Here is a 25,314-nt window from a genome sequence, read left to right on the forward strand (position 1 = left end):
GAGCGCTCGACGCTATCAATCCATCAACACCCTGGCGCGGGCAATTTCAGGGTCTCGTGCGCGAATCAAGGTGCTCCTCTCTTCACTCGGGTCGTGCGTAGTAAAATGGCCGTCCGACTCGACCTGAATGAGTGACGTTTCTCGTAAAGGTGTTCCCGTACGCGATTCGCGCCGCGCAGTGTTTCCATGAATATTCGTGCGCGTGTCCGCGCACGGCTGTCACAGCGTGTCCCGCGTGTCCGTCCGCATCCTCGTTCGCGCCTAAGTTCCGGCCGATCACGCGGCCAGATACGTGCGCCTCTTTCCACGGCCTCCACGGCGGTACGTTTCGCCGCAAACGCATCTAGGTGTGTATTATCGCATTACGCGTACGCAGGTACGTGCGTGCATCGCGTCCGCCTGCGTGCGTGCGACCGGAGCGGCGCCGAGACGCCTCCCCTTGGTGACGTTTCTCTCGTCTCGGGATCCGCGCACACTCCAGAGTTTGGTTATCCCCGAGACGATTTTTTTTCCTGTCCCGTTCCCAGTGGGCGGTATTTAAATGACAGATCCGGACGTCGCGGGGCGAACGACGGATCGACTCCAACGCAAGCCGCGTCTGTTTTCTCGATCGACAACTGTCGTCTTACTCGATTACGTCAATATTCCGATCCACCGAGAGAGAAAATACGCGAGATGTTACGCCAGGATGGAAAGGGAGCTCCTCTACTTTGCAGGTCTTCTCTTAGTTTGATTGTATTGTCAAGATTAAAATTTGTCTCTCCTAAAGTCTTGAAAATAATTACTATAAGAGGAGGATTTAAATATTTCGTATTGCATTTTTTTTTGACAATAGAGAAAAAGTCACCAATAAAACTGTGATAAATAATCGGAATTTTAATTAAAAAGTGTGTCGAGTTAAACATGATTTGCTTGAAAATTCATAGTTTTTATTATTGTGCATAAAGAAAAATTTTCATCGAATAATCATTTTCTAAATTTCATCTTGTAATCAAAATGTTCTGAGAATAGAAACATCTATGTCATTCATGTGTTTAACAAGAATAAAAAGTTTTAATTAGTTCGAAATAAGTTACTTAATTATTTAGAATAGGAAAAGAAATAATATGTATATAATATTAAGAAAAATTTATTTGATGAAAAAACTACTTGTAATGATACTAGAATACAATTTCAATGTATATATATATATATAATTTACATGCTTCAATTAATGCAAAAAGTTCACTCTTTTCTAAAATCAAAATTGTAAAAAAGAGAGATAAAGTTTATCGTCTAATTTTAGCTGCTGAATGTTGATAGGAAGAACCCGTATCTTTTCAAAAGGTACAGAATTAGAAATTGGGACTAATTTATCGACTCCTAGGGCGTTTATCGTTTTCGTCTTTATGTCCCCTGATCCCCTGACATTATGACCCGGTTCGATTCGTAGCGCGAGAGGAACTTTGTACGAAACGACCGAGTGATTAATGTATCTCGGTGCCTCGAACTGGCCCCGGTTCCGTGTGAACCCAGGCAATTAGTAATTGGCTAATTATACAGTTAACGGGCGACGCTAGCGCGCAATGAATAACGTAGTCCTAGCGCTAATTGAGCGCCTTAAATGGAATGTCCTTCCTCCTTTTCTGTCGAATCGCGACCGCAAACTCGAGCGAGATTTTATCCTATGTTCCTCTTATCTAATTAATTCGGTTCGAGGAAGGCACCGACAAAGACGTGTGACATACCCCGGATGGCGTGACTTCAAGTTGCACACACATCTATACATAAAAAAAATATCTGTGAAAAGACTGATCATTATAGGAAAACACTGCAAGTAAAGGACACGGTTATACTATTTTTATTTACTTATCGTATTGCAATAAACATTTTTCACAATATTTTTCGCTCATCATTTGCACTATTAATGATCCGTAATAATTTTTGTGAATGTTTCCTGAAAAATATTTGTGATGTAGAGATTAAGATAAGGATCATGGAGAAATTTAACAATTTTTTATTTCTGTTTCAGAGGGGCAATATTTTAGGAAGATGGATACTCGATGCAAAGCATAGGTTTGCTTCAAAGACACTTTGCATTACGCTAGATTATCTCCACATTCTATCGTGAGTCAATCTTCGTTTTCGAGCAAGACAAATTCGAAGGGATTAATGTTACGATGCGTGCACGAAAGAACAGAAGCTAGAGATTCGCGTTCCATTCAACGGAATTCTATTTTATTCGGCCCTCTGTCTTGGCGCGAGGCGCGAGTAAGTATGCTAGAGAGATTCGAGAAATGAGAGATAAATGCCGCTTTTTGTGTCAATTCCATATCTCCCTTTATACGAGAACCAAGTGCCGGGTGTTTGATCCCGCTATTCAACGCTAGCGTTTGCGGTTCACGCATTTCAAGATACGAGCTACTTATATATTCGACGTTGTTTCATTTTTGTCGACGACGTCAAGAACCGTATGAATGAAAAAAATCTCAGATATGTCAGGCTGACAGAAAGAAGAGAAAAATATAAACATTTTGAAGATTGTATATTTTATCCCGAAAAATTCAAAAATACTTTAAACGATACTTATTCAATTTATGTAAATTCATATTCGTATAGCTAAATAAAATTTATCATCCGTTTGATTTTATGTATTATTTGTCTTGAGATGTTAAAATCAATAATGTAATTTCTAATTAATATATCTAATGAATAACTGAAGAAGATATCTTAGAAACCAGATGCGAGACCGCAGAAACGGTAAAATATCTGTCTTCGCGATCAAGAGGATATTTTCTCTGTGCGATTTCATGCTTCTTAATCACTTAATTCGAAAATTATTCGCGTTTGAATAGTTCTGTTAGAGAACGAATCCGCATTAAGAATTGTTTCTAGAATCCGTGCACAAGAAAAGTGGTGACCTGGCATATCTTTCGTCGCGCTGGAATGACTAATGAAATTTCGCGTTTTGATCCATGAAAGATCCCGTTTCAGCGAGCTAATCCGAAGACTGTCAGTGCGACTAGACGGAGTAACTAGACAAGTGTCCCTTGCGATGGTCGGCAGAAATTTTCGCGTCGCGCATTCGGAAGTCATCCTCGCGAGAAGCCGGGACGAGGCGTCGGAAGAGGAGAGTCGAAGGTTTGTTGTCCTCTCTCCCCCTCCCTCCCGCCCCATTGTGCGTGCGCGACGTCAAATGGAAAACGGTGGTGCGGGTCACGGTACAGTAACGTGTACTGTTAAAGAACCGCGGTAATACCACGGGCTCGTTCGCCGGGCGCGAATCTGTTGCACGCGCCCGCACTCGCCTCCTCCTCCTCCTCCTTTCCCTCCCCCCTGCCTCTTCGCCCCTCGTTACCTCTTCCTCCTCTTCCCCGGGTCTTTCGCGGCCCTTTTACGCTCTCTCGCGGGATATTAATAGGACCGCGGTGCGTGCCGGGCACGAGACTTGCGTAAATCGCTCTCGCGAAGCCAGAGATCTTGAATATTTCGTTGTCCGTCTTGTGCGGACGATTTTACACGAATCAGCTATGCGAGAAATTTTCGTCGACTCAGTGTAACGCGTATCTAATTTGATGAATACGAAATATTCGATCTCATCGTGATTGCGTCCGATTTCTTAGACTTTCAGAGTATGCTATAGTTGAAAAAAAAATATATATATATATATACTTTGAAAGTATATATATATATATATATATATATATATATATATATATATACACATTCCTTAAAAGCTGATATCTAAATTTTAGCAAAAAATTTTAAAGAAAAAGTGAAAAAAAATTATGCGTTAATTTTGTCCAGGAGTATATATATAATTAATTATATTAACAATTATTGTGCGATGTAATACATTTCATGTAATTTTTTTGTATCTATTTTATTCTCTTTTTTGTATCTATTATAAATTATTATCTTTCTGTAAGGAAAATTAAGAATTAAGGAAAATTAATGAAAATATGAGAGAAAAAATACATATATATTAAGAAAATATATTAAGGAAAATCTTCCAAGGGAAAATTTTCTTTCTTCTAAAAAGATATAATTTGATTTTTTTTTTAATTTGTAATTTTGCTTTAAAAATGTAGGCTTCCAGTAAATAGCTCTCTTTTTGCAAGCAAGATACAAGATACTCCGTTCATAGAAATTCTCGCCCTGCTTGTCAAAAGCCCACAAGGGATGGAGTTGTGTGATTATCCCAATTTACTGTTCCGTTCCGAAAGCTTATAGTCACGTTCACAGCGCAATCGTATCACGAGAAAACTCTTTTTGCAGGTAAACAAGGGGCTTTTCACACGCGAATATAATCACATTGGCTATCGATGAAATATGCGCAATGCGAACTCTGCGGTCTGCGGTTCGCATAAAAGCCCCGAGAGTGAATCACTCGAAGCTGGACTTCGGAAAATACTGATGTAAACAGAAACTTTCGTGTCGACCTTGAAATTTGCATACGAAATGCATAATTATTACGTATTTTTCTGTTGAAATTAACATATATGTATGACATTGCAATCTACTATTCGATCGATTCGTAATATTTTTACAAGTGCGCATCACGAAGAAGTCCTGAGCCTTTTTTTCGCGAAACGGGCACTCAATGATATTTGCCTTGTAAAATACTTAGCTTACTTTGCGTTTCTATCTGTCCGATAAACAGACTTGGAAACTCGAGAATTTTAGCCATTTTGCTACATCAGAAAACATTACGATTTTGCTACATCAGGAAACAGGAACGAAACAGTAGATATCCGTCTCGAGCTTAAAGAAAGTATTACTTTTCTGAAAATAAATTAACAATTCACTTATATATTTTTAAAACATTATTTTCAAAATATTTATTAATACATTATTTTAATATTTGTTAGTATGTTATTTTCAAAATATTTTTTTCAAAATATTTATTACAAATCCTAAGATAATACTATAGATACGAATAAATATCAGATTAAATCAAAGCTGAATTTTTGTGTGTAATAAAATTTTCAAATCAATTTCTTTCATTATTCATTCACTGATCGATAAAATTTTTTTTCATGATGCATTTTACTCATCAAGTTTTCTATAAGAAATCTCTACAGAAACCACACGCATTTTGTTCTGAATCACCGATATTGGACTATCTCAGATAGATAGTTTGCGTCATAGAAATGGCGGATTTATAATTATACATATACATATACATACATATATATACATACATATACATTGCCCCACCCTGTATAAGGCTCTCTTAAGTACTCGGTTGCATGCGATACAATAAGTTTTGCATAGCAGCTTTTTTTTACACGTGTTATGCACCGGCGAGAGAAGAATTAACGTCGCGTGCAGCCGATAATAAATTTCATTAGCCTGAAATCTACGCGGTCGTGCAGTCGGATGGTCAACCCGACAAGCGCGACGTGGAACGTGTATTACACGTGTATGTACGCATCGCGCATTCGGATTCAGCCAGATTGATATTCAAGGCGATTCGCATTTGACGGGCGCGCGATGTCCGTTTTTTCGGCTGTGAACAAAATATTTCGTAAAGAAAGACGGCGCGTTGCGGAGGATACCCTCTCTGACCTATAAAATTCAACGTTTAATTCTCCGTTCTTGTTTCGTCGAATACGTTTACGTGCGGCCAGCGTGATATGAATTATGCAGTTCTATCGGATATCGTAAATTCGATCGGCGCGAGTTCTCCGAGGTATATATTTTTCAAAACGGAGAGTAACTCTCGTCTAATATTCCCTTCGGCATCTCGTATTCTCTTCGACGTAAAGCTTGACCGCTCTCATCCGTCTGTCTGCCTCGAAATCCGGAGCAGGGACACACGACAGAAAAGTGGCTACTTAAGGGAGGAGGGGAAGAAAGGGGGAGTTTATGTAATAGAACGATTCGCATATTATTATTATTATTATTATTACGTTTCGCTGCAACTATACGTGATATAACTGGCTCGCTCGTTTCTCCCTCTCTCTCTCTTTCTCTCTTTCCGTCTCGCGGGCACCCGACCAAGGATAGATCCTCGGTTGAATTATTCAGTGTTTGCCGGTACGATGGATTTGTTTCTTCTTATCGTACTTGATCATGATACGGATAGCGCAAGGAAATCATGCCGGCAAGCATTTTCTTCAAAAGCTATTCCCCTGCATATCGTACGTGTTGTAATATTTCATTCATCGTGACTGGCAGAGAGATTTCTCCAGCCTCTCTCAATGCGTCAATGCGTGTTCCGATAAATCGATTCGGTCTGACAAAATTCCGTTCTCAAAGTACGACACAACAGAGCATACGTACGAGAATGGATGCGACTTTAGATTTCTCGCGGTAGATAAATTTTCAATCGGAAATGCAGCCCGCGCAGAAATTATGTCGCTTAGTCAGATTCCGATAATTATAGGCTTACTACCACGCTTATTCGCATTACAATCGTTGTGAAAATAATGCGCGGCCGGTGTGACTCACCTATCATACACGTCCCTTGTACGGACGTGCGGCGCATCGTAATACGGCAGATGAGCATCGCGCTAGTATGGTGCCTTCAGACAATAGACACGTTAGACTAACCGCTGCATATTAAAACTCGCGGTCCGGCACATACGTGTGTGCCGGTTGAATTTGTATCGAGCTCCAATTTGCCTAACGAGGTTCAATTAATCGCTTCCTCGCGAATACGCGTATTACTTCCGAGAAAATTGAGTCGTCCCGACAATATAAGTCATCGCTGATCACCTCGCAACTATCTTCGTACATAATTTCTTTTCTATCAAAAAAATTTTTTGCGACTTCTTAAGAATGCTTTGTATGTACAATCCCAGCAAAAAATAGCTAAAATCTAATATTGACGAATATATCCACTTTTATGACACACTTTTATGACACCACAGTGTATTTTGAGTGTGAGAAATTGCGTGGAATATTACAATTTGATCTTAGATACAGTGCAGAGATGTATTTTTTTAATATTTATTGCGTTTTTATTGAAATATTCCGAATTTTGTTAATCGAAATAATTAACTTTTGGCAGAGAATTTCGCCTTGTGACAGATACATGGCTAACTTTATTGAATTATATTTAATATGTTTTTAACCAGTTAGTACTTGTATAATATTATTTGACCAAATATTTCCTCTGTATCTAAATTTTTGCAAATTTTAAACAAATTCTGAATATTATTTCCATGTGTTTTTGTCATTTGAATCGACATGGTTATACATTTCCCATAAGAACACATGTTAATTCGGTGCAAATTAAAATCCTTATAACTTGTGAACGCTTTAGTGAATCGATTTAAAAATTGTATTGAAGATTCTAATCATATGTAAGGTCACTCTGTACAATTTTCATTAAATTCTTAATTCTTTTGAAAATATCTACAAAGCATCCTTAAGATAACGAAGGATAAAAATTGAAAAAAAGTCAAATATGCAACTATTTAACGACCTAATTTAATGTTCTCTCCAGGAGTACAGGAGAAAGTGGGTGGATGATTGTCCATTATGTTCATGACCCTAAAAGATTATCTCGAAAGAAATCTAAGCTACAAGATTCAACGAGTACATATAAGGATCATTATTCGCGATATTTAACAATATTAAAGATTTGTATATATTTTTTTAAAAATGTTAAAATTACGCCTTGATCTCAAACTCTTCATCTCACGTTTTATTCACTTTGTGCCCTGCGTTATATTCTGCATATGAATCACGAATATACCGGAACATATCTAATACGCGTCTTATTTAATGAGGCATACTGAATAAATCACGCCCGCTCATGTAAATGCGCTTCATTCATCTTCGCAGGTTAATAGAGCCTACTGTGCGGCAACTGCCATGCCAACGTACCACAATGCGGGTGGCGGATACCCGAATGTGTCAGCGCCAGCGCGACAAGCGAAGCTCGACGGCAATCAAAATCATCACACTATCCCTTCAAACGTAACGTCCCATCCCCTCATACAAAACAGCACTCAGCAGCAGCAGCAGCAACACAGCGTTCCTTCAAACCTGTCTGCAGGTAACATTCCGTCCCATCCAGTATCGCCGACGATGACCACGCATTCGAGCGTCACCACCCCGAACATCACCACGCACGTGAACACCGCGCCCTCGCCGGTGATTCTCACCTCCAATGTCATTAATCCGGGCGCCAACACCACCGCGTTGCCGGTCAATCCGCGACACGAGGTGAAGCTGAACGCGATGCCGTATGTATCATCATCTATCGCACACTTAGCTTAACATTTACAGATGTAACAATTTCAAAATCGGTTACATTTACTAACTTTAAAACATTGGACATACGAAAATTAACATAAGTATATAAATCGAATTTTTTTCACACAGCATGTACTACTGAAAATATTATAAATTAAAAATCTATAATATTCCATTTACTTTGACATTTTATGTCCTTTATGTTACAGATGGTTCCATGGAAAGATATCTAGAGAAACGGCAGAAAGATTGTTGCGACCGCGGGAGGATGGTTTGTTCCTAGTCCGCGAGTCAACGAATTTTCCCGGAGACTACACGCTCTGCGTATGCTACCAAGGACGCGTACAGCATTATAGGGTCAAATATAAAAACAATCAGCTAACGATCGATGATGAGGAATTTTTCGAGAATCTAGCGCTCTTAGTGGAGCATTACGAGCAGGATGCGGACGGTTTATGCACGCAGCTAACAAAATCCTTACCGAAACAAGGCAAGCAAGATTTCTGTGTCGACCCAAAAGCATTCGTAGAGGCCGGTTGGGTGATTCAGACTCACGAGTTAGAATTAAGAGAGTGCATTGGAAAAGGAGAGTTTGGCGATGTACTGTTAGGCGTTTATCGAGGGGAAAGAGTCGCGGTGAAAATGTTGAAGGATAATAGCGAAGCGGCGCAGAGGTTTCTGGCCGAGGCAAGTTTAATGACCTCCTTGATACATGACAATCTAGTTAAATTACTCGGTCTCGTTTTTAATAATCAACATATGTACCTGGTTACGGAATATATGAGTAAAGGATCCCTGGTGGATTATTTACGCTCGAGAGGACGACTACACGTTTCTAAAAAAGATCAGATCAACTTTGCATAGTACGTTAAAAATTATAACTTTTCGCGCCAATTATAAAATATCTAAATGTATTATTGATCGCATTTTTAATAATATAGCGATACGTGTGCCGGTATGGCGTACCTGGAATCCAGACATGTTGTTCATCGAGACTTGGCAGCGAGAAATGTTCTTGTGGCAGAGGATAATTCCGCTAAGGTATCCGATTTCGGATTGGCACGGGATGAAAACTTTTCCCTCGATGGTGGAAAGCTTCCAATCAAATGGACTGCACCAGAGGCTCTAAAACAGAATGTAAGTATGATAATTAATGATAACTTATAGGTGAATAAAAGATATATTGTTATAACATTATATCAAAGATATATTGTTATAACATTGTATTACATTGCATAAGATTCATTATTATTATTACATTGCTATTTCTAGAAGTTTTCAAACAAGTCTGATATGTGGAGTTTTGGAATTCTTCTTTGGGAAATTTATTCCTTTGGTCGTGTACCGTATCCGCGAATTGTAAGTGATATCGTCACATTGAACTTTTATAAGAAACATACGACATTTTATTCACACGTTATTACTATAATTATAGCCATTAGCCGATGTTGTAAAATGTGTAGAAAAAGGGTATAAGATGGAACCACCAGATGGATGTCCTGCGGAAGTTTACGATATTATGAGACAGGTAAATTAATGATTCCTTGATTTTTGCTACATTATATACATTACATTACATATTTATCATTAGTAAAACACATTATTTTTTTAATAGGCATGGGATTTACAGCCAGAAAAAAGACCGAGTTTTCACGATATAAAAGTAACACTCGGCCAATTAAGAGCTGAGTATACCAAAGGCGTGAATTAAAAAAAAAAACTTAATACATTTAAAAAAACTATAATGAACTTAGCGAGAACTGAGAAAGCGGGAACTGGTGCGTCTGAATGATTTTTGTTTTTGGAGCGAAAAAATAGTGATTCTGAATATTTTTATTAGAAAGTAAAGAAAGAGACAGGACCTCTCTCGATTGTACATTGTATACAAAAAATAGTATTCGCTTTGCTTATATTTATTGTTATTTTAGTTCTTGAAATGTATGGGGAGAGTTTTAATTTTTACATAGTAATATTTTGCACAAGTATTACCTATGGTCAATCGTGCCTTTGTCCAAGTTGACATTCCGAATCAAGAAATTCAACTTGTACATATATCTGGATAAAGAAATCCAGATATATTCGGAATAAAATCTCAAATTTAAAGATGCGCAATTGCCTACTTAACTTTCAATAGTCACGATTCTTTGAAGTCTATTATGGTGATGATAAAAATAGCTGATAGCTCGTGATTATCATGGTTTTTCTAAGTAATTCAAGTTTTTCTTTTACATTTATAGCGCACAGGTAACATATGTATAATGTATTGAAGATTTTTTAGATTCATTACACATTACATTATGTATTCATAATTGCATTCATCTAATCTTGGATCATTGATTATTATCTCGTTCTTTGTTAAAATTATATAAAAAAATTTTATTTGCTATTTGTATTATTATAAATGTAAAAGATATGCTTCAGCAATCATATATTGCAAGTACTTTAGTTGTTTAAGTTCTTGATCAAAGATTTGTCGTAGGAAGTATTAATTTTTAACTAAATTTTTTTTATATATATCATTCTTTCTATAATATGCCATTACTTTGCATGTAATGGTGTACATGTATTTCTCTCTGTAAATATTTTTGTATATATTTACTCATCAAAAATAATATTTTTAAAAATAATTGATATTGATTGAGAGATTTAACAAAAGAATGTTTCTTTTCTTTTCTTTTTTTTAGGTTTTAAGATTAACGCACGTATTATGAACGAATGTCCATATGCAATTGTTGCACCACGCCAAAAAATAATTATCACTCGTTTATATATTATTGAGAAAAAATTTTATATATACATATATATATATAGTAGTATATATTGTTTGCAATACATTGTTTTGTAATCTATCTCTCTTTCATACACATATTTTTCACAAAAGATTCTGCCAATAACGGACTAATTTCTTGAATGTTTGACGGCCGTATCTCGCTAAATAGTAGCAACAAGCTACAGAGAAGATCAAATATTTATTCTTTAAGATATCGCGAGAGTAACAACAGATCTGTAAAATTGTAGATATTAAATTCTTGTATATGTCACATAATTAAAAAAATAATAAATTTTTCATTAATTATATATAAATATCGAGATATCTAATATATATGTATATGCAACAATCGTAAAATACTGTGTATTAAATTGACACTGTATTACGCGATGATTTGTTAAACTTTGAAATGTGACGATGGAGATGTCGCTCAGTTCCTTTTAAAACGAAATCTTTCATAATAAAAGCAGAGATTGTCGTGACTGATTAAATACTTCACAATAATAGGTTCGATCTTTCTTCCACAAGTGTCTCTTCAGTCTGCAGTTAGACGTAGTTCTATAAGAGAGCATATTTATCTTAAGCATATGGTCCGTTTATAACTTTGATATTACAGTATGTACTTGAGGAGTACATGTATTAATAATGTGTATTAACATGGCTCTAACTGGCTAATATTTTGAATTGCTTTTTCATTGCAAAGTTTGATATTTGTATGTATTTACAATTTGCGCGAACATTAACTCTTCCACACACAAATATGAATTTCACATTACTTGTGTAAAATGCCAATTGTGTATCTCCATTATGTCTTCGATATTTCGAGTCATGATGAAGCATCATCTTATTCATTGAAGAATATTATACATATATAGGGCAGTATCATGTGACGTTGTTATTTATGTATTTTGATATGTGAAGACAGGATTCCGTTGTTGCGATATTAGTTTAATAACTAATGCGTTAAATTCGTTCATTTTCTACTGATAATCGACTTTAGGATGTAAGAAATCTAATATATATTAAATAAATAAATTAGAGATCAAAAAATTACAAAGAAATTAAAATGTGCTTGATATACATATGTTCGTATTGTAATAATTATATGTCAGTTCGATACGAGTGCACGTGGGATATGTAATGAATACTTTTTCCACGAATACTCTCTCCCATTCTTTTGTAGAATCCGATTCTGGAAAAGCGCATTCAAAACTTTATCGTCATACACTGTTACTACGTCACAATTTTAAAGATTCTCATTAGACGGCTATAGCGACGAGAATAGATCACTGATGAAGGAATAAAAGTTATTAATAAAGGAACGAAGTTATATTATACTCGATAATTGTGTACTTTATTTAACCGTTTTAGCGAAAAGGAGAGGGTCGTATAAATAATATTTTTATAATTCCGAATTATATTTGCTGGTATAACAGTATACTCTTGTCAGTTGCTAGATAATAATAAACATATGCTGCGATTTTCGCACGTATTTGTATTTATTTCAGTTTGCAATCCGGAATAATCATGAACGTTTATCACGAATTCATCGTCAGCTAAATCGATATTATCAACAATTCCACGTTTTTGCGTAGTAAATGCATTATTAATCGTAATATCGTGCGAATATTCGCGTAAAACTTGTTTAAATTCAGTACCATATTCCCTTATTTCCGATACTTTATCGCGCGTTTTTATAACTTCCGATAATGCCCAGAATTTTTCGCTATTCTTCAATTTGCGTATTTTCATTTCTTTAAACGTTTCTACATTTCCGTTACGTCTCGTTTGATGGAATTTCTGAGGTATATTTTTCCCAATGCGTTTCAAAAGCGAAAAAGGATGTGGAGGGTCCTGCATACTCGAACGATTTTTCAATCGACTGCGTATCAGAAGGCTTCTCTGGATCTCGTAAGGGTGTCCTAAATCACGTATCAGCGTAAGATCGCAATCACGACTCGACGTGCTGATCAATAAATATTTCGTATCATTTTCCTGGTCTCGGATTATCGAGTGTCTTATTTTACGCGTCTTATCGTATCCCTCTCCCGTAGAAACCCGTGATAAGCTCGCGTCGCGAAAATTACATTTGCTGATTATATCAAGTGTTCCTCGATTTAAATTAAAGGAACGATGCAAGATATTTGGATCGTGATCTTTTAAGATTAGCTCGGGGTGACTGCATATCGGAGTGACTGCTCCTAAGGGATTAATGTTTAAATGTCTTTTATTTTCTATTACGCCACGATTCGGATACGACAGTCTTCCATTCAATGTAATTACTTTATTGACGAATGCAATCACGCGATTGGCGATAACAGAAAATATTTCTGACACAAAACTTTCTTCGCATTTCGTACTGGAATGCGGATAACGCGCATTATCCTTGTAACGAGTTTCCGGGCTATTTTTTGCGACATCGTTCCAGTGGGATAAACGTTTCCTAGCCGTAATTCCCGCTTTCGTTATCGGACTTGGATAAACTCCTACGTCGTTTCCGTTTCTCTCATTATCTGTATAAAAAATTGAGATTTAAAATTCTTCTATTATATATATTTAATACTCAATAATTTTTACAATTATTCCCTGATGATTTTTTTCTCTAATTGAAAGCAATTGCGAGTTATAATTAATTAATGGAATTAATTAATGTGAAAAATTATTTTTAAATTGTTTTTATTTTCAATTTTTCTCTCTTTTTAAGATAGAGGATTGAACTAATGACTTTTACCTGCCATATATTTATGCATATTCTTGAACGGAGCAAAGAGATTTATTCTTAACAAAGATATTGTTTTCTTTTCCTTAGATGCAGTCTGGCATTGACGATCGACGCAGAGCTTTGAAAGATCTTCAAGTTTTTCTAGAAACATGTTCTGTGGATGATCTTTTCCAATAATATCGTGCGTGATGGCATTTCTTAGATTTTCTATCGAATTGCATTTATCCAATTTTTCAATATCCTGATCGGCAATTATACTTATCTCTCTTGTTACTATTTTCTTATCAATTTCATTTCGATATTCATGATTTTCGTTATTATATACGATATTCGTCATCAACGAAACAATCTCGTCGTGAAATCTCGTCTTTTTCTTGCTTTTTGGTACTTGATTTGCGCTTCGGTCTATCGTTTCAATCGCGGAAAAGATTTGGCCGTTTTTATCTTTCCGTTCATCTTCTTGCTGGTCTCTCTTCGACCCTAACGTAATTTCTAGCGATGAAATATAGTCGTTCGGTGATTTTCGGTTCGTTTCCTGCGCACTCGAAATTGGCTCATCGTCCGTGACTTCTTCAATAGTTATGGTTTTCACCTCCGTCTGCTCAACTTTCGGCGACGAGACATCCTGCAAGCGCCTAGTCTCAATGTCGTAGTCCTTAATTGCCTCATTCTTTCTCGAAATTGCGATCGCAGTCTCTGCTTGTTTTTCAAACTGTCGCAGATCCGCCGAACTTGTAAATTCCTGCCGATCCATTATTTGGCCCAAGCTTCGAATCTCAATCGCATCTCGCGATTCGCAAACGTCCTCTGCATCGATCTTCCCTCTGAGCGTAATCGCGTCGCTCTCCGATCCCGTTAAAGTCCTCGCCGATTCATCGTCGATGACATTGATATACGTTTTGGCCATCCAACATTTCGCATCGCATGGAGTCTCCACGTCGCTTTTCCCGTTGCATTTTCGCGAATTCGCTCCGTATCTCACACAGACGTTCGACGTTAGCTTTATCAAGGACGACGGTTCCTCGACGTTACACGCCTTTATCTCGACGATCCTCGGACGGAGTTTTTTTTTAGCCTCATCGACGCTCTCGTCCGACGTCGTCCTGTCGCAGGTGCAATCCTCCGTGCTGGAAGGTCGCTGAAGGTCGGCTGTCGAGGAACCTTCCTTTGTAGGACCGGCACCACTATCGGTCGTCGTTTTTGGCGGATTGCCGGGCGTGCTGGTTGTCGGAGCAGTGACTTGCGTCGACTTAGTTTCGGGCTTGCTTCTGCACGGTTTCAACAGCAGCCTCTTGGGACTGCGCGGTTTTGCGCAGACGAACGGATCGGGCGAGCGAGGAATGTCCGGGGGTAAAGTGCTGTACAATCTTCTGGGATCCTCGAATCTCGCCGAGTAACACGGTCTGGAGAATTGCTGCACGATACGCGACGTCAACGTCGGCGCCGGTAGCATCGCGCATCGTCTACGATCGAATTCGGTCTCCACTTGACGAAGCTTGTTTTGAATATTCCTCAGCCGAGTCTCCGCGATCGCTCGCTGCGAGCGATAGGGTGCGAAATTCACGTTCACTCGCTCATCGCATTCCTTCTGTCGTAATATCGATAGAAAGTCTCGCAGCTCGGCATCGGACTTTAGAGCGAGTACCGTGGGATCTATAAGTTCCGTCTCCACCTTGGGATGTATATATATATATATTAATGTTTTTAATAATATTCTAATTAATCATTTTATGTATAAATACTTCTTTATATTAATTATATTTATGACTTTTAGGATTTAATAAAATTAGAATCTTGTAGACAACTTATTATTAGATCAGTGTTAATAAAGTCTTAAACTATCATTAGTTTTAATTAATTTCGATATAATGAAAATAAAATAATCTTAAGTAAATATATTTTAAAATATAAATTACATGTAATTTATTTTTTGATGATTATTAAAGTGAGATAAAATTTATACTTCTTTACAACTTTTATATCAGAAATAAATTTATTATTTTTGACAAAAAAATAAATAAATGTATATATATATATGAGGAATAAAATTTTTAATACCTCCACACCAACGCCCTGAATTTCCATCATCTTCTGGTTGACGAGTCCCTCGACCTGCGCCTTCAGCAGATTCATCTTCAGCTGTACCAGGGTGAGGATCGGGATGATATTGGGCGGCGGATTGGCCGTCATGTGCAGGTTGATCAACGTGTTAACTTGCTGCGCGTTCCTCGACTCCGACAACAGCTGATCCTTCGTCAAAACGCTTATGGCCTTCTGCGCCTTCGCCATCGTATCTTCCATGGTAGTGGTTACGTTCGAACCGGGCACTTTGCGCAATATCAATCGCGTGGCAGCGCACGCAATGATACCCTGCATCGAGAGAAATTGAGATGCCAATGCTTGAAGATGCAATGAAGACGGACAGTTTCTCTTCGCGCAGATGGTGTCGTCGGTTGTGGGCACGCAATGATGCTCGTCCAGATCGGAGTCGAAACGACAACCGGTTCGCGCGATGCTTCTGATATCTGTCGAATCGATATCCCTTCGCCGGCAGCATCCGCAACTCTGCGCGATGTCTCGCGCGCGAGTAGACGGATCGTAAAACGGCATGGGCATGGGATAAGGATAAAACGGCGGTGGCGGCGGGTAACACGCGGCCGGATAAGTCAATCCTGTCGGCGGATACGCGGTTGTTGTCGGAGGAGGCAAACCCGTCGCCTGCGGCAAAGTCGGCTGTTGTTGCTGCTGCTGCTGAGGCGCCGGTGATTGTTGGCAATTACCGGGCAGGATGAAAATGGGCGCGGTGTTGCTGACACACGCGCGGATCTGATCCAGAATATTTTGCGGCAGCTGGCCGCAGCTGGGATGACTCGGCAGGGGATTGCATGGACTTTGGAAGACGGGTTGGCATGGATTCGTTATTGGCTGCGATGCACATTGGTGCGTTACTACGTAAGTGTCTGGCTGGCGAACGAAGGGTCCTTGGATAGAGACGAAGTAGAGCGACAGTTTAACGTTTTGTATAATTTTTTTTATATATATTCATTTTTTTAATAATATATTTTGACTAATTTAATATATATTTAATTTATATGTAACATGTTAAAAATATTAACATTTGATTAGTGCGATTGACTTTCTACCTTGAGAAATTCCGGAACACGGACCGCATGTAGCAGTTTGCATCTGCTGAGTACTGGTTTGCCGTTGTTGGCATGTTGGAAAATTATACTGACTCGTCTGTACGGGTACGTTCTGACAGGGCGCGATTTGTGACATCGAGGCCACGGTACAAGGTAAATTAATCATCGGTATCGGAGGTTAGATCATTGCTTTGCTTTAGGAATTTAGATCTCGGCTGCGACTGTCGTGTCCATTTATTTCGGTTGATGATCAATGATGCATTATTCTGTTTCTTGTTTGTTTGCAATTTGAACTTAATTACACGTGAAAATTTAGATTAGAATAATGTGAATGATATGTCAAGCACGAGATGGTCGGTGCTTTTGTTGAGATTTGAAGTTGTAGCGGCTCGTTAAAATAAAAATTACGCCATCGATAGTTTATATCGTTGGGGAAAATTCGTTGGCGCATAAATAATTGCAAAGTGTTTTCTCTCAAAGTATTCGGGAAAAGATTACCGTAAAATAAAGGTGCTTTTTCAGCTATGCAAACATCTTTAATTCCGCATTTTAAATGTACGTTCACCACGGAAACTTCACAATTTATGCTCCGCTTGAAGCTTCAAGTTCGTTACGACGAACGTGGCGAGACAATTTTTCTTTCGGCATTTTAAAGTCCCAAGCTCACGCGTCACCTGATTAAAATAAATCCGATTAGTTATATAGATCCGATTAGAGTGAGTAATTTCTTTAATAAGACGGTAATCTCTGTAACACAATTTAAAGTTACTTCCGCTGTTCTTACGATCGATACCTTTTTCCGGATTAAATGCCAATGAAAATATACTTAAAACGACGGGAACGATAACTAAATGGTTCGTCACGCTTAGTTCGCGGCATAAACTCGTTTGCGACGTCATTAAAAGCCAATGAAAGTCGGCTTCGTTATCTTGAAAGAGTGGGGAAATATAGCTCATCGTGCCATAACTTTCTACACAGCGTTCATTCATTACGTACAGCTGGGTTGGTCCCTCGTGACACGGAGGTCTTTAAATAAGAGACTACGGTATCGTGATTGTGTTTTTAATATGTGTACGACTTTCGCGAATCGCAATAACTGATAAATTATACGCTTGAGGAAATTATCGCGAGAAAATAATTCCCTGATCTATTGAATAAATCTAAACGAAGATACGTGACTGGACTTTTATCAAGTGTATTAAACCTACGTTTGACACGTGACATTCCTCGTCTAAAATTAGCTCCAGATCTTTCTCTTTACTTGTTCAAAATCGATAGCGAGCGCTTTAGAAATGAGAGGAAAAAAATGAATAAAGAACAGATAATAAATGGATTAAACAGATGATATAATTGCTATATATATTTAATATATATGCAAATTAAAGTTAGAAGAAAAAGTAATATTCTCTATTTGAGTTTTTAGAACTGCTGACTGGGTCGGTCGAATGAATGAGGAATCGTCAATGAGACGAATGGAGGGGAGACATTCCAATTACGTAACAGAGATGGTGAATTTCTAGTTAGCAGTGGCTTACGATCGAGAATTCTACGCGTGGTTCTATCATTTGTCGAGGTAAAGTATATTAATAAATCATTTCTTTCGCAGTAATTTGCATACAATTGCGACAACTACTCGTATCACTTGTTTGGTTATTAGCGGTAACGCTCGTCTACGTCGCTCCACGACTCGTTCTCGGGGCCAACAACACGGTTAAAATGTTTTTAATTATTCCGGCGACTCGTTGCATTTCGTGACGATAAACATTATTAACGTGCGCGGCACTCGTCGCGACAACGTTATTAGAACGAGGAGGGCATAAGGGGAAAAAAAAAGAGAGAGAGAGAGAGAGAGAAAGAAGAAAAAATTCCTCATAATTCTCGACTTTCCGGCTTCAAGTGCGCGCGGTTCTCTAGTGCCGGTGTCCTTAATTGCTGCCGTGTTTTATTACAGCGATATTATTTTTCCCTTTCGCTATGGCCGACCCAGATTTCCGTACCAAGTCCGAGGTGCAGTGCCGGTGCGGAGACTGCGACTTCATGAGGCAGGAATTGATACCGGAGATGGTGTACGATCGTCGTTTCTGCGAGCCCGGCTCGAGGGAGTTCGTCGAATTCGACTCCCTTGACGTGGAGCATCTCGGGATGCGCGATTACAGCACCAAGTTATACCGGGTGACGGCGAGGGTGAAATTTTCCGGCGAGGCGTGCAGCTTCCCTCTCGTTATCAAGTTGCCCAAGACGGACGCGGAATCTCCGCCGTCCGGCCCTTTTCAGAACGAGGAGATGTTTTATACCAAGATGATCCTCGAGTACGGGACGGATGGTGTACCCAAGTGTTATCTGTCCGACCTGGGTCGATACGGCCGGCCGGTTATAGTGTTGGAGGATCTAGCCGCGCGTGGTTACGCACATGTAGACGATAAATTAGACGAGGATCACTTGAAGCTGTGCGTAAAAGCTCTGGCGACGTTTCACAGCAGAGGATTGAAGCTCAAGGCGCATAAGTTTCCCATTTTTCGAGAGTTCTACGCGAAACTGTCTGTGTCGGACAGCTTGTTTTCTGTTCAGCAAATACTCAATGCCAGGTAAATCACCTTTTAATACGTACGCACGTTTAAATGTGCCGAAACGATTACACGTTTTTTATAGATTATGCTAATATTTATTATTAATATTATTATTATTATTAATGTTACATTGAATTAAAATGTCGCGCGAGATCATTTGTATCGATTCCTGATTTTAAGATGTGATCAATACGTAATCTCTGTTGTAGTTAATTCTTATAATAATAATGTGTTATTATAATTGATATTTTATTAATTAAAAAGTATCAAAGTAGAAAGATTTGTAAGGTATCCTCGATCTCTTATTGCTTGTAGCGAACATTTGAGCTTGGCATCACTCGAGTCAAGTCTCGTTGAGAAAGTAAAAAGAAAGCTACACGAAATGGAAAGTCTGGCCACGGAGATCAACGATGTATCGATCGTCTGCCATGGTCATTTCACGCGGGATAACGTATTGTTCAAGCACGAGAATGGTAAACCGAGCGACGTAAAGATGATCGATTGGGAAACAATGAAGTACGGCTCGCCGGCGATCGATTTTGGTCTTATTCTCTTCACCAACATACCCGAAGAAGGTGAACTGTCGAAAGTCGAGACATTCTCCCGGAATATTTTGCGACTTTACTTGGACGCCGTGAAGGAGGAATATCCGGAAGTGGAGCGCGAACTTTTGGAACGGGACATTATCGCCAAACTGCTATTGGCATATATTAGCTTGTGCAATGACGATCCGATTAGAATCACGTACGAAGAACTGGGGATGATGTTGCGCGTGCTCGATGGTCTGGGTAGCCTCGATTAGAACCATTCCCGTTGTGTACATTGGCAGTTTATTTAATCCTCTACAATGTACGATACTTGTTTCACGTGTTAAGCTCTATCGCAACTTTATCGCGCGTGTTCGCGATAAGAACGTACATCGAAGAGAGTGTTATTAACAGACATAAAAGGATGTGTCTGAAAAAGGCGGATGTTATGGCTTCATATTTTACAAATGATTCTCGATATTTAAATTTTTTTTCTATTTAAATTCGTGAACAAATAAATTTTTGTAATTACTCGTTTCAATTATTCGTTTTAAAATTATTCGCGTGTTTAATTCTTGCAACTCTTATCGATGTCTGTAAAATCGAGAGAAATGTAGTGATTTTTAAAAAGCATAGATTGATCGCGTCGTAACAAATTATTATTATTAATATTATTCTTCCTCGATTGTAATAAACTAACTCTGTATGTTACGAAAGCTTTATTATTGCATCTCTTTGTTTTAGTATTCAGCATTACATTTATACGATTGAAATGTTTATTTTTTACACGTGATGAATGTATTGTATAACAGCTGCCATTATGATATATAACGTCGATGTCCAGCAATGAAATGCAGCCTTGCTGCTTGGAAATGCAACTTCGTATTGTTACGGATTATGTTGCTCTCGACGCTGATATTATCCTAGTTTAATATTTTTAGATTTATTTGCCAATTTCACATCTTTATTAATCTGCATTAAATATTTGTCGGAATTCGTTAGGATAATTCCGATTTAAACTATCCAAAAATAGGTAGCTACGTATAAAGAAATTATTATTATCCAAGGAATATTTCTCATTTATGTAATTCTAAGTTAAATTTATGTAAAAAATTCATATACGTACATATTTTTAAAAAATATGAACGATAAATAAATTACAATTGTCTTGGAATTATCCTATATATTTCCCGAAGAAAACAAGAGTTATAATGATGTTACTTCATCTCTCAGCCCTTTCCGCAGCCTCGGTTCGCTCCAACGCGATATTTCGGGAAGCTTGCGGTTGAAGTCTCATTGGCCGACGTATGTCAGGATTCGCTTGTTGGTTCAAGGATACCCAATATATAGCGGCCAGCAAAAAGATCAGGATGACGGCGGAGACGAGCATCCGTCTTGCTCCACAAGTGGACTTCACCATCGCTGTTATGATGGGAGAACATGCCGCCGTGACTTGCTTTGACGGAGCGCATTCCTGCACTTGCTGGCTGCTGTTACACGGGCAATGCGTTCTTGTCAGTCCCCACCCCATTTAGAATTTTGTAATTTTGACTGTTTCGTGTCGAGAAATGTGTGTCAGCCAAATTATAGTTGGAGTTGAACTCGAATCAGATTGTCTGAATCATGACAGAGGATGAAAGAGTCGATCGTCTGTCCTTTTAAAAAATCGTTGATCGATTGTGCACACTCGGAAAACAAACTCGAGACTCACTTCATCAATTAATCAAATTGGGAATTTTAATTCAAATTATGTAATCTCTTGATTAAAAATAAAAAATAAGAAATGAACAAACGAATTAAGACCAGAACATAAATGTTAGATTAATACATCTCTCGATAAAATTCCAATTTAAAAATTCTACTTTCGTTCATTTCCCGATTGTATATTAAATAACGTAATCGCTTATATTTTTTTCATTCTGTAAATGATAGTCGCGCTGATTTTGCGGTGCGATTCGAGCAATTTTCTGTTTTGTCGTCAGTCAATCTATTTTATTAATGAAAACGGTGCATACGAAGTACAAATGAGACTATTCCCATGCGCGATGTTATTCGTGTGTCAGGTGAATATATTTAGAGGTGACCGAGAGATTCGGTACTTCTGGAGAATCGTCCGTTGCAGAGAAACGGATAGAGTCAGAGAAGTTGGAAATTATGTACATAGTTGACGACCCCTTTACGGCTTTGGCGTTCGTCTATTTCTACGATTATGGTACAGATGTTTGCGGCATGTTGATCGCGGTCCTGCGGCGCGATTCGTATATAGAACAATGCTATGCTTCTTACGCAGGCATAATGCATTCGGCCGCGTTTATGTTTTCACTCCAACAACTTGCCGGGCGTGATCAGTGTTTCAGTTTCACAGCCGTCGAATATACGAAAGGGTCTAGGTAGATTGTTTGCACCGTCACTAACAAGCCGCGTCTGATTTTATCATTTTTGCTTTTCAATCGCTATCACGAATGCGTTTGCGATAGAATGATATATTTCGATTTTGATATAGTAGCCTCGTCTCGCAGAAGCAATGGAATTGCGCCCGATAACAATTTGCTATTCCTTTTGAAAATAAAATTATGCCGCGACGGAATTTTATACCATTTCATTTAGGAAATGAAGGCAAATTAAATTAAATGGTACTTTTATACGCGATCAAAAATGAAATCTACCAATTACGATAAAAGATTGCATTACGCAATGCGGACATGATTATCACATTGTCTTGTATTATTGAAAGAAAAAAAGAAAATGTTTAATCAATTTAATTTTTTAATATTGTAAAGTAGAGCTTGGTCAGAATTTAATGAAAAAATACTTGTTTAAACAAACACGCTGTTGCGTAACGGGATTTTTTCGTGGTATATTATTTCGAGAATATTAGAGGAAAGCAAGTAAAAACAACTCGTCTAAATAAAGATTCACTTAACGATCGACAGTTATTTCAAGGTTGGACCGCAAACGAAAATGACAGAATGCAGCCTCTATTCTTTTTATTTCGATTTTTCTTTCAATTTTGCGTATACGATGCGAAGATGTCAACAAACTAGAAAGATTTATGAACGTTTTATAATGAAGCATCTCTATGGGAGCCAGGCAATTTAATTTTGTAAATATTAGCCACGATATCTCTCTCGAGTACACATGCATAAGAATTAACATTTATTAAAATTGTATAAAATTACAGATTTAAATTAAAATTTTATCAAGTTATAAATTTAATAATTTTACGCGATATCCGTATTTCTTGTTAACTGAGAATACGTAAAGAAACAAAACGCTCATCTCGATATACGATCATCTCGATATAAAATCCGATCAAGTTTTATCATCTAAACTAATTTAAGAAAGATGCTATCATATCAGTCGCTTTCGAGATATATGACTGACGATGTAAATGCGCGCGGCCAAATTATTATGCGGCATATATTCTAACCGAGGAATGCGGCTCGAAAAATTTCCAAACGCCCGCGTGTTTCTCACTCTTGGCCCATTAAATTTTTCACGCTTGCATACCAACATTATGCCCGGGAACCAACATTCCTCGTGGTCGAATATATTCTGACATCGCTGACTTTTCTGAAGGATGATCCTAGATTGTACGACGGCTGCGAATATTGTATATGTCGCTCTTCTTATCATATGAATTATGATAAAATAAACGTACAATAATAATTCAATTTTTGTTACGTTTAAAAGAAAGAAATTTTGAAAGTTATGAGACAAAAATATAGAATTGATTTCATATATACATATGTAACATAATTGTTATTTATATTGCAAAAATATCGATAACAATTATACGAATATTTGAATCATTATTATAACATTTGGATCGGTTAGCTACGCTGTAATATGTTGAAAAATAATACTGTGTAAAGCGATGCATGTAACAAAATTTTGCAGAGAAATAAAATGCAAAAGGCAAAAAGTATAAATTAAAAAACAATTATTTACTTTTGCGTTACAACTGTATACATATTTATATGTACCTGATACAATATTCGCAAATTTGTTAATTCGAGATTAAAATAGAACATAATTTAAACTCACTAGTACGGTGCGCAACGGGAAGTTACTGTAGTTGATGTGTAAAATACATCCAACAAATACATCCAACTTATACACACATACATAAAAAACAATGTCAAAAGTAACGGGTATTTTAAAGTACTTATATTGCCACTAATTAAATTTTTATCTCGATTCCTTTATTTAATAAAAAATTTTAATTTTTGAAAAAAACATTTTAGATATAAATTTTTTGAGATATAAAATGTGAAAAATATATAAAAATATATTTATATATGTATAATCTAAATAATTATAAATTTTAAATAATGTTGAAACATATTTTATATATCTAAAAATAGTAAATAAGTAAAAATATAATCAATTATTATGTTAATATCTTATATATATCTTTTTGGGGATATTGCAAAATTATATGAATCAAAATTATAATTTAGAATATTTTTTTTATTACATCCGTTATATTACGTAGTGTAAATAATATAAGATAAATAAAAAATATAAGCAATTCTCTCTCTCTCTCTCTCTCTCTCTCTCTCTCTCTCTCTCTCTCTCTCTCTCTCTTTCTTCACAAGTATTTATATTGTGAATATAATATTTAAAATTATAAAATTATAAAATTATAAAATAGGTTATAAATTGCTTACCTCACGTTTGACGTTGCTATGTGCGGGCCTTTTATATTCTGTTGTTTGATGACACTCGCGAAAATACAGTAATTATGATCGCGCACGCACTAATTAGCAAAATACAATAATCATTAATCGTAGATAACGATTCGATATCTTCTCATATTTATCGTGATCACGTTTAGAAAGATAATATGACGTCACGCGGATGAAACAGCTGTGTCTGCGAATCTCAACGAGCAAATAATAGTGACACAAATCAATCGAATATAAACTTTATTATGGGCGTAGTCAGGGTGGGGCAGGGAAGGGCACTTGCTCCCCCCCCCCTCCTGACACAGAGAATAATAATTTTAAAAAAGTAAAAAAATGTAGAGATTTTCCGATGATCAGCGAAGACTAGCTTTAACATAAATATTAAATATAAGTTCTTATAAATAAATAAAAAGTTTAGTTGAAATGATAAAAAATTTTATTAGATTTTATTTGATAAATTCTTGCCCTTCCCTAGATAAAATCCTGGCTACGCCCATACTTTATTATAGAATATATCCGCGTTTCACACTTTCTTTTATCGTATTTCAAAAGATAAGACGACGACACATATCACTAAATATCCTCTCGAGATTATCGATATGACTAATTAAACAATCGAGTGTTGAACAAATACCCACGAATATTGAACACATTTATTACTCTACCGTATTGTCGACATATGAATCTAAAAAATATACATGTAA

The 25,314-nt window shown here is 37.3% G+C and overlaps 3 protein-coding genes and 1 long non-coding RNA gene across 12 annotated transcripts; 2 read left to right on the plus strand and 2 right to left on the minus strand.

The window, feature by feature from the left end:
• Positions 1 to 72: 72 nt before the first annotated feature.
• Positions 73 to 10,551, plus strand: LOC105252140 (tyrosine-protein kinase CSK). Of its 8 annotated transcripts, XM_011259400.3 has the most exons (9): positions 74 to 347; positions 1,703 to 1,816; positions 2,012 to 2,250; positions 7,777 to 8,180; positions 8,400 to 9,053; positions 9,132 to 9,327; positions 9,463 to 9,549; positions 9,626 to 9,718; positions 9,806 to 10,551. In XM_011259400.3, the coding sequence occupies exons 3-9, from the start codon at positions 2,152 to 2,154 to the stop codon at positions 9,899 to 9,901; spliced, it is 1,629 nt and encodes a 542-aa protein (XP_011257702.1). In that variant the 5' UTR covers positions 74 to 347; positions 1,703 to 1,816; positions 2,012 to 2,151; the 3' UTR covers positions 9,902 to 10,551. The 8 variants fall into 8 exon arrangements, with proteins under 8 accessions (XP_019883359.1, XP_011257702.1, XP_011257700.1 ...); XM_020027800.2 differs by lacking the exon at positions 1,703 to 1,816 and having other exon boundaries at positions 73 to 347; positions 9,466 to 9,549; XM_011259398.3 differs by lacking the exon at positions 1,703 to 1,816.
• Positions 8,868 to 24,964, minus strand: LOC112639289. The gene is made up of 3 exons (XR_003123410.1): positions 24,593 to 24,964; positions 9,157 to 9,315; positions 8,868 to 9,025 (listed from the first exon to the last, which is right to left on the minus strand). It is a non-coding gene; the product is annotated as an uncharacterized LOC112639289 (long non-coding RNA).
• Positions 12,148 to 16,991, minus strand: LOC105252148. Its single transcript, XM_025412667.1, has 4 exons — positions 16,826 to 16,991; positions 15,741 to 16,663; positions 13,692 to 15,354; positions 12,148 to 13,473 (listed from the first exon to the last, which is right to left on the minus strand). Exons 1-4 carry the CDS (start codon positions 16,989 to 16,991, stop codon positions 12,407 to 12,409), a joined length of 3,819 nt encoding a protein of 1,272 aa, XP_025268452.1. The 3' UTR covers positions 12,148 to 12,406.
• LOC105252141 lies at positions 17,771 to 20,630 on the plus strand. Of its 2 annotated transcripts, none has more exons than XM_011259406.3 (4): positions 17,771 to 17,870; positions 18,249 to 18,398; positions 18,777 to 19,410; positions 19,708 to 20,630. In XM_011259406.3, exons 3-4 carry the CDS (start codon positions 18,800 to 18,802, stop codon positions 20,192 to 20,194), a joined length of 1,098 nt encoding a protein of 365 aa, XP_011257708.1. In that variant the 5' UTR covers positions 17,771 to 17,870; positions 18,249 to 18,398; positions 18,777 to 18,799; the 3' UTR covers positions 20,195 to 20,630. The 2 variants fall into 2 exon arrangements, with proteins under 2 accessions (XP_011257708.1, XP_011257709.1); XM_011259407.3 differs by having other exon boundaries at positions 18,813 to 19,410.
• Positions 24,965 to 25,314: the final 350 nt, after the last annotated feature.

This window comes from Camponotus floridanus, unplaced genomic scaffold (assembly GCF_003227725.1).
Source record: "Camponotus floridanus strain SB8 unplaced genomic scaffold, Cflo_v7.5 scaffold109, whole genome shotgun sequence".
Classification (NCBI taxonomy): Eukaryota; Metazoa; Arthropoda; class Insecta; order Hymenoptera; family Formicidae; genus Camponotus; species Camponotus floridanus.

What these genes read in the sequence shown, in the direction of transcription:
- LOC105252148 (XM_025412667.1), bottom strand. Translation starts at nt 16,991, where the DNA reads ATGATTAATTTACCTTGTACCGTGGCCTCGATGTCACAAATCGCGCCC. An exon ending in TTCAGGGCGTTGGTGTGGAG is followed by an intron (nt 15,355 to 15,740) that starts GTATTAAAAATT and finishes ATACATCCCAAG; the next exon opens with GTGGAGACGGAACTTATAGA. An exon ending in TATGCATAAATATATGGCAG is followed by an intron (nt 13,474 to 13,691) that starts GTAAAAGTCATT and finishes TTTTTTATACAG; the next exon opens with ATAATGAGAGAAACGGAAAC.
- LOC105252141 (XM_011259406.3), top strand. Translation starts at nt 18,800, where the DNA reads ATGGCCGACCCAGATTTCCGTACCAAGTCCGAGGTGCAGTGCCGGTGC. An exon ending in CAGCAAATACTCAATGCCAG is followed by an intron (nt 19,411 to 19,707) that starts GTAAATCACCTT and finishes TATTGCTTGTAG; the next exon opens with CGAACATTTGAGCTTGGCAT.
- LOC105252140 (XM_011259400.3), top strand. Translation starts at nt 2,152, where the DNA reads ATGTTACGATGCGTGCACGAAAGAACAGAAGCTAGAGATTCGCGTTCC. An exon ending in CAGAGGCTCTAAAACAGAAT is followed by an intron (nt 9,328 to 9,462) that starts GTAAGTATGATA and finishes TGCTATTTCTAG; the next exon opens with AAGTTTTCAAACAAGTCTGA. An exon ending in TTTACGATATTATGAGACAG is followed by an intron (nt 9,719 to 9,805) that starts GTAAATTAATGA and finishes TTTTTTTAATAG; the next exon opens with GCATGGGATTTACAGCCAGA.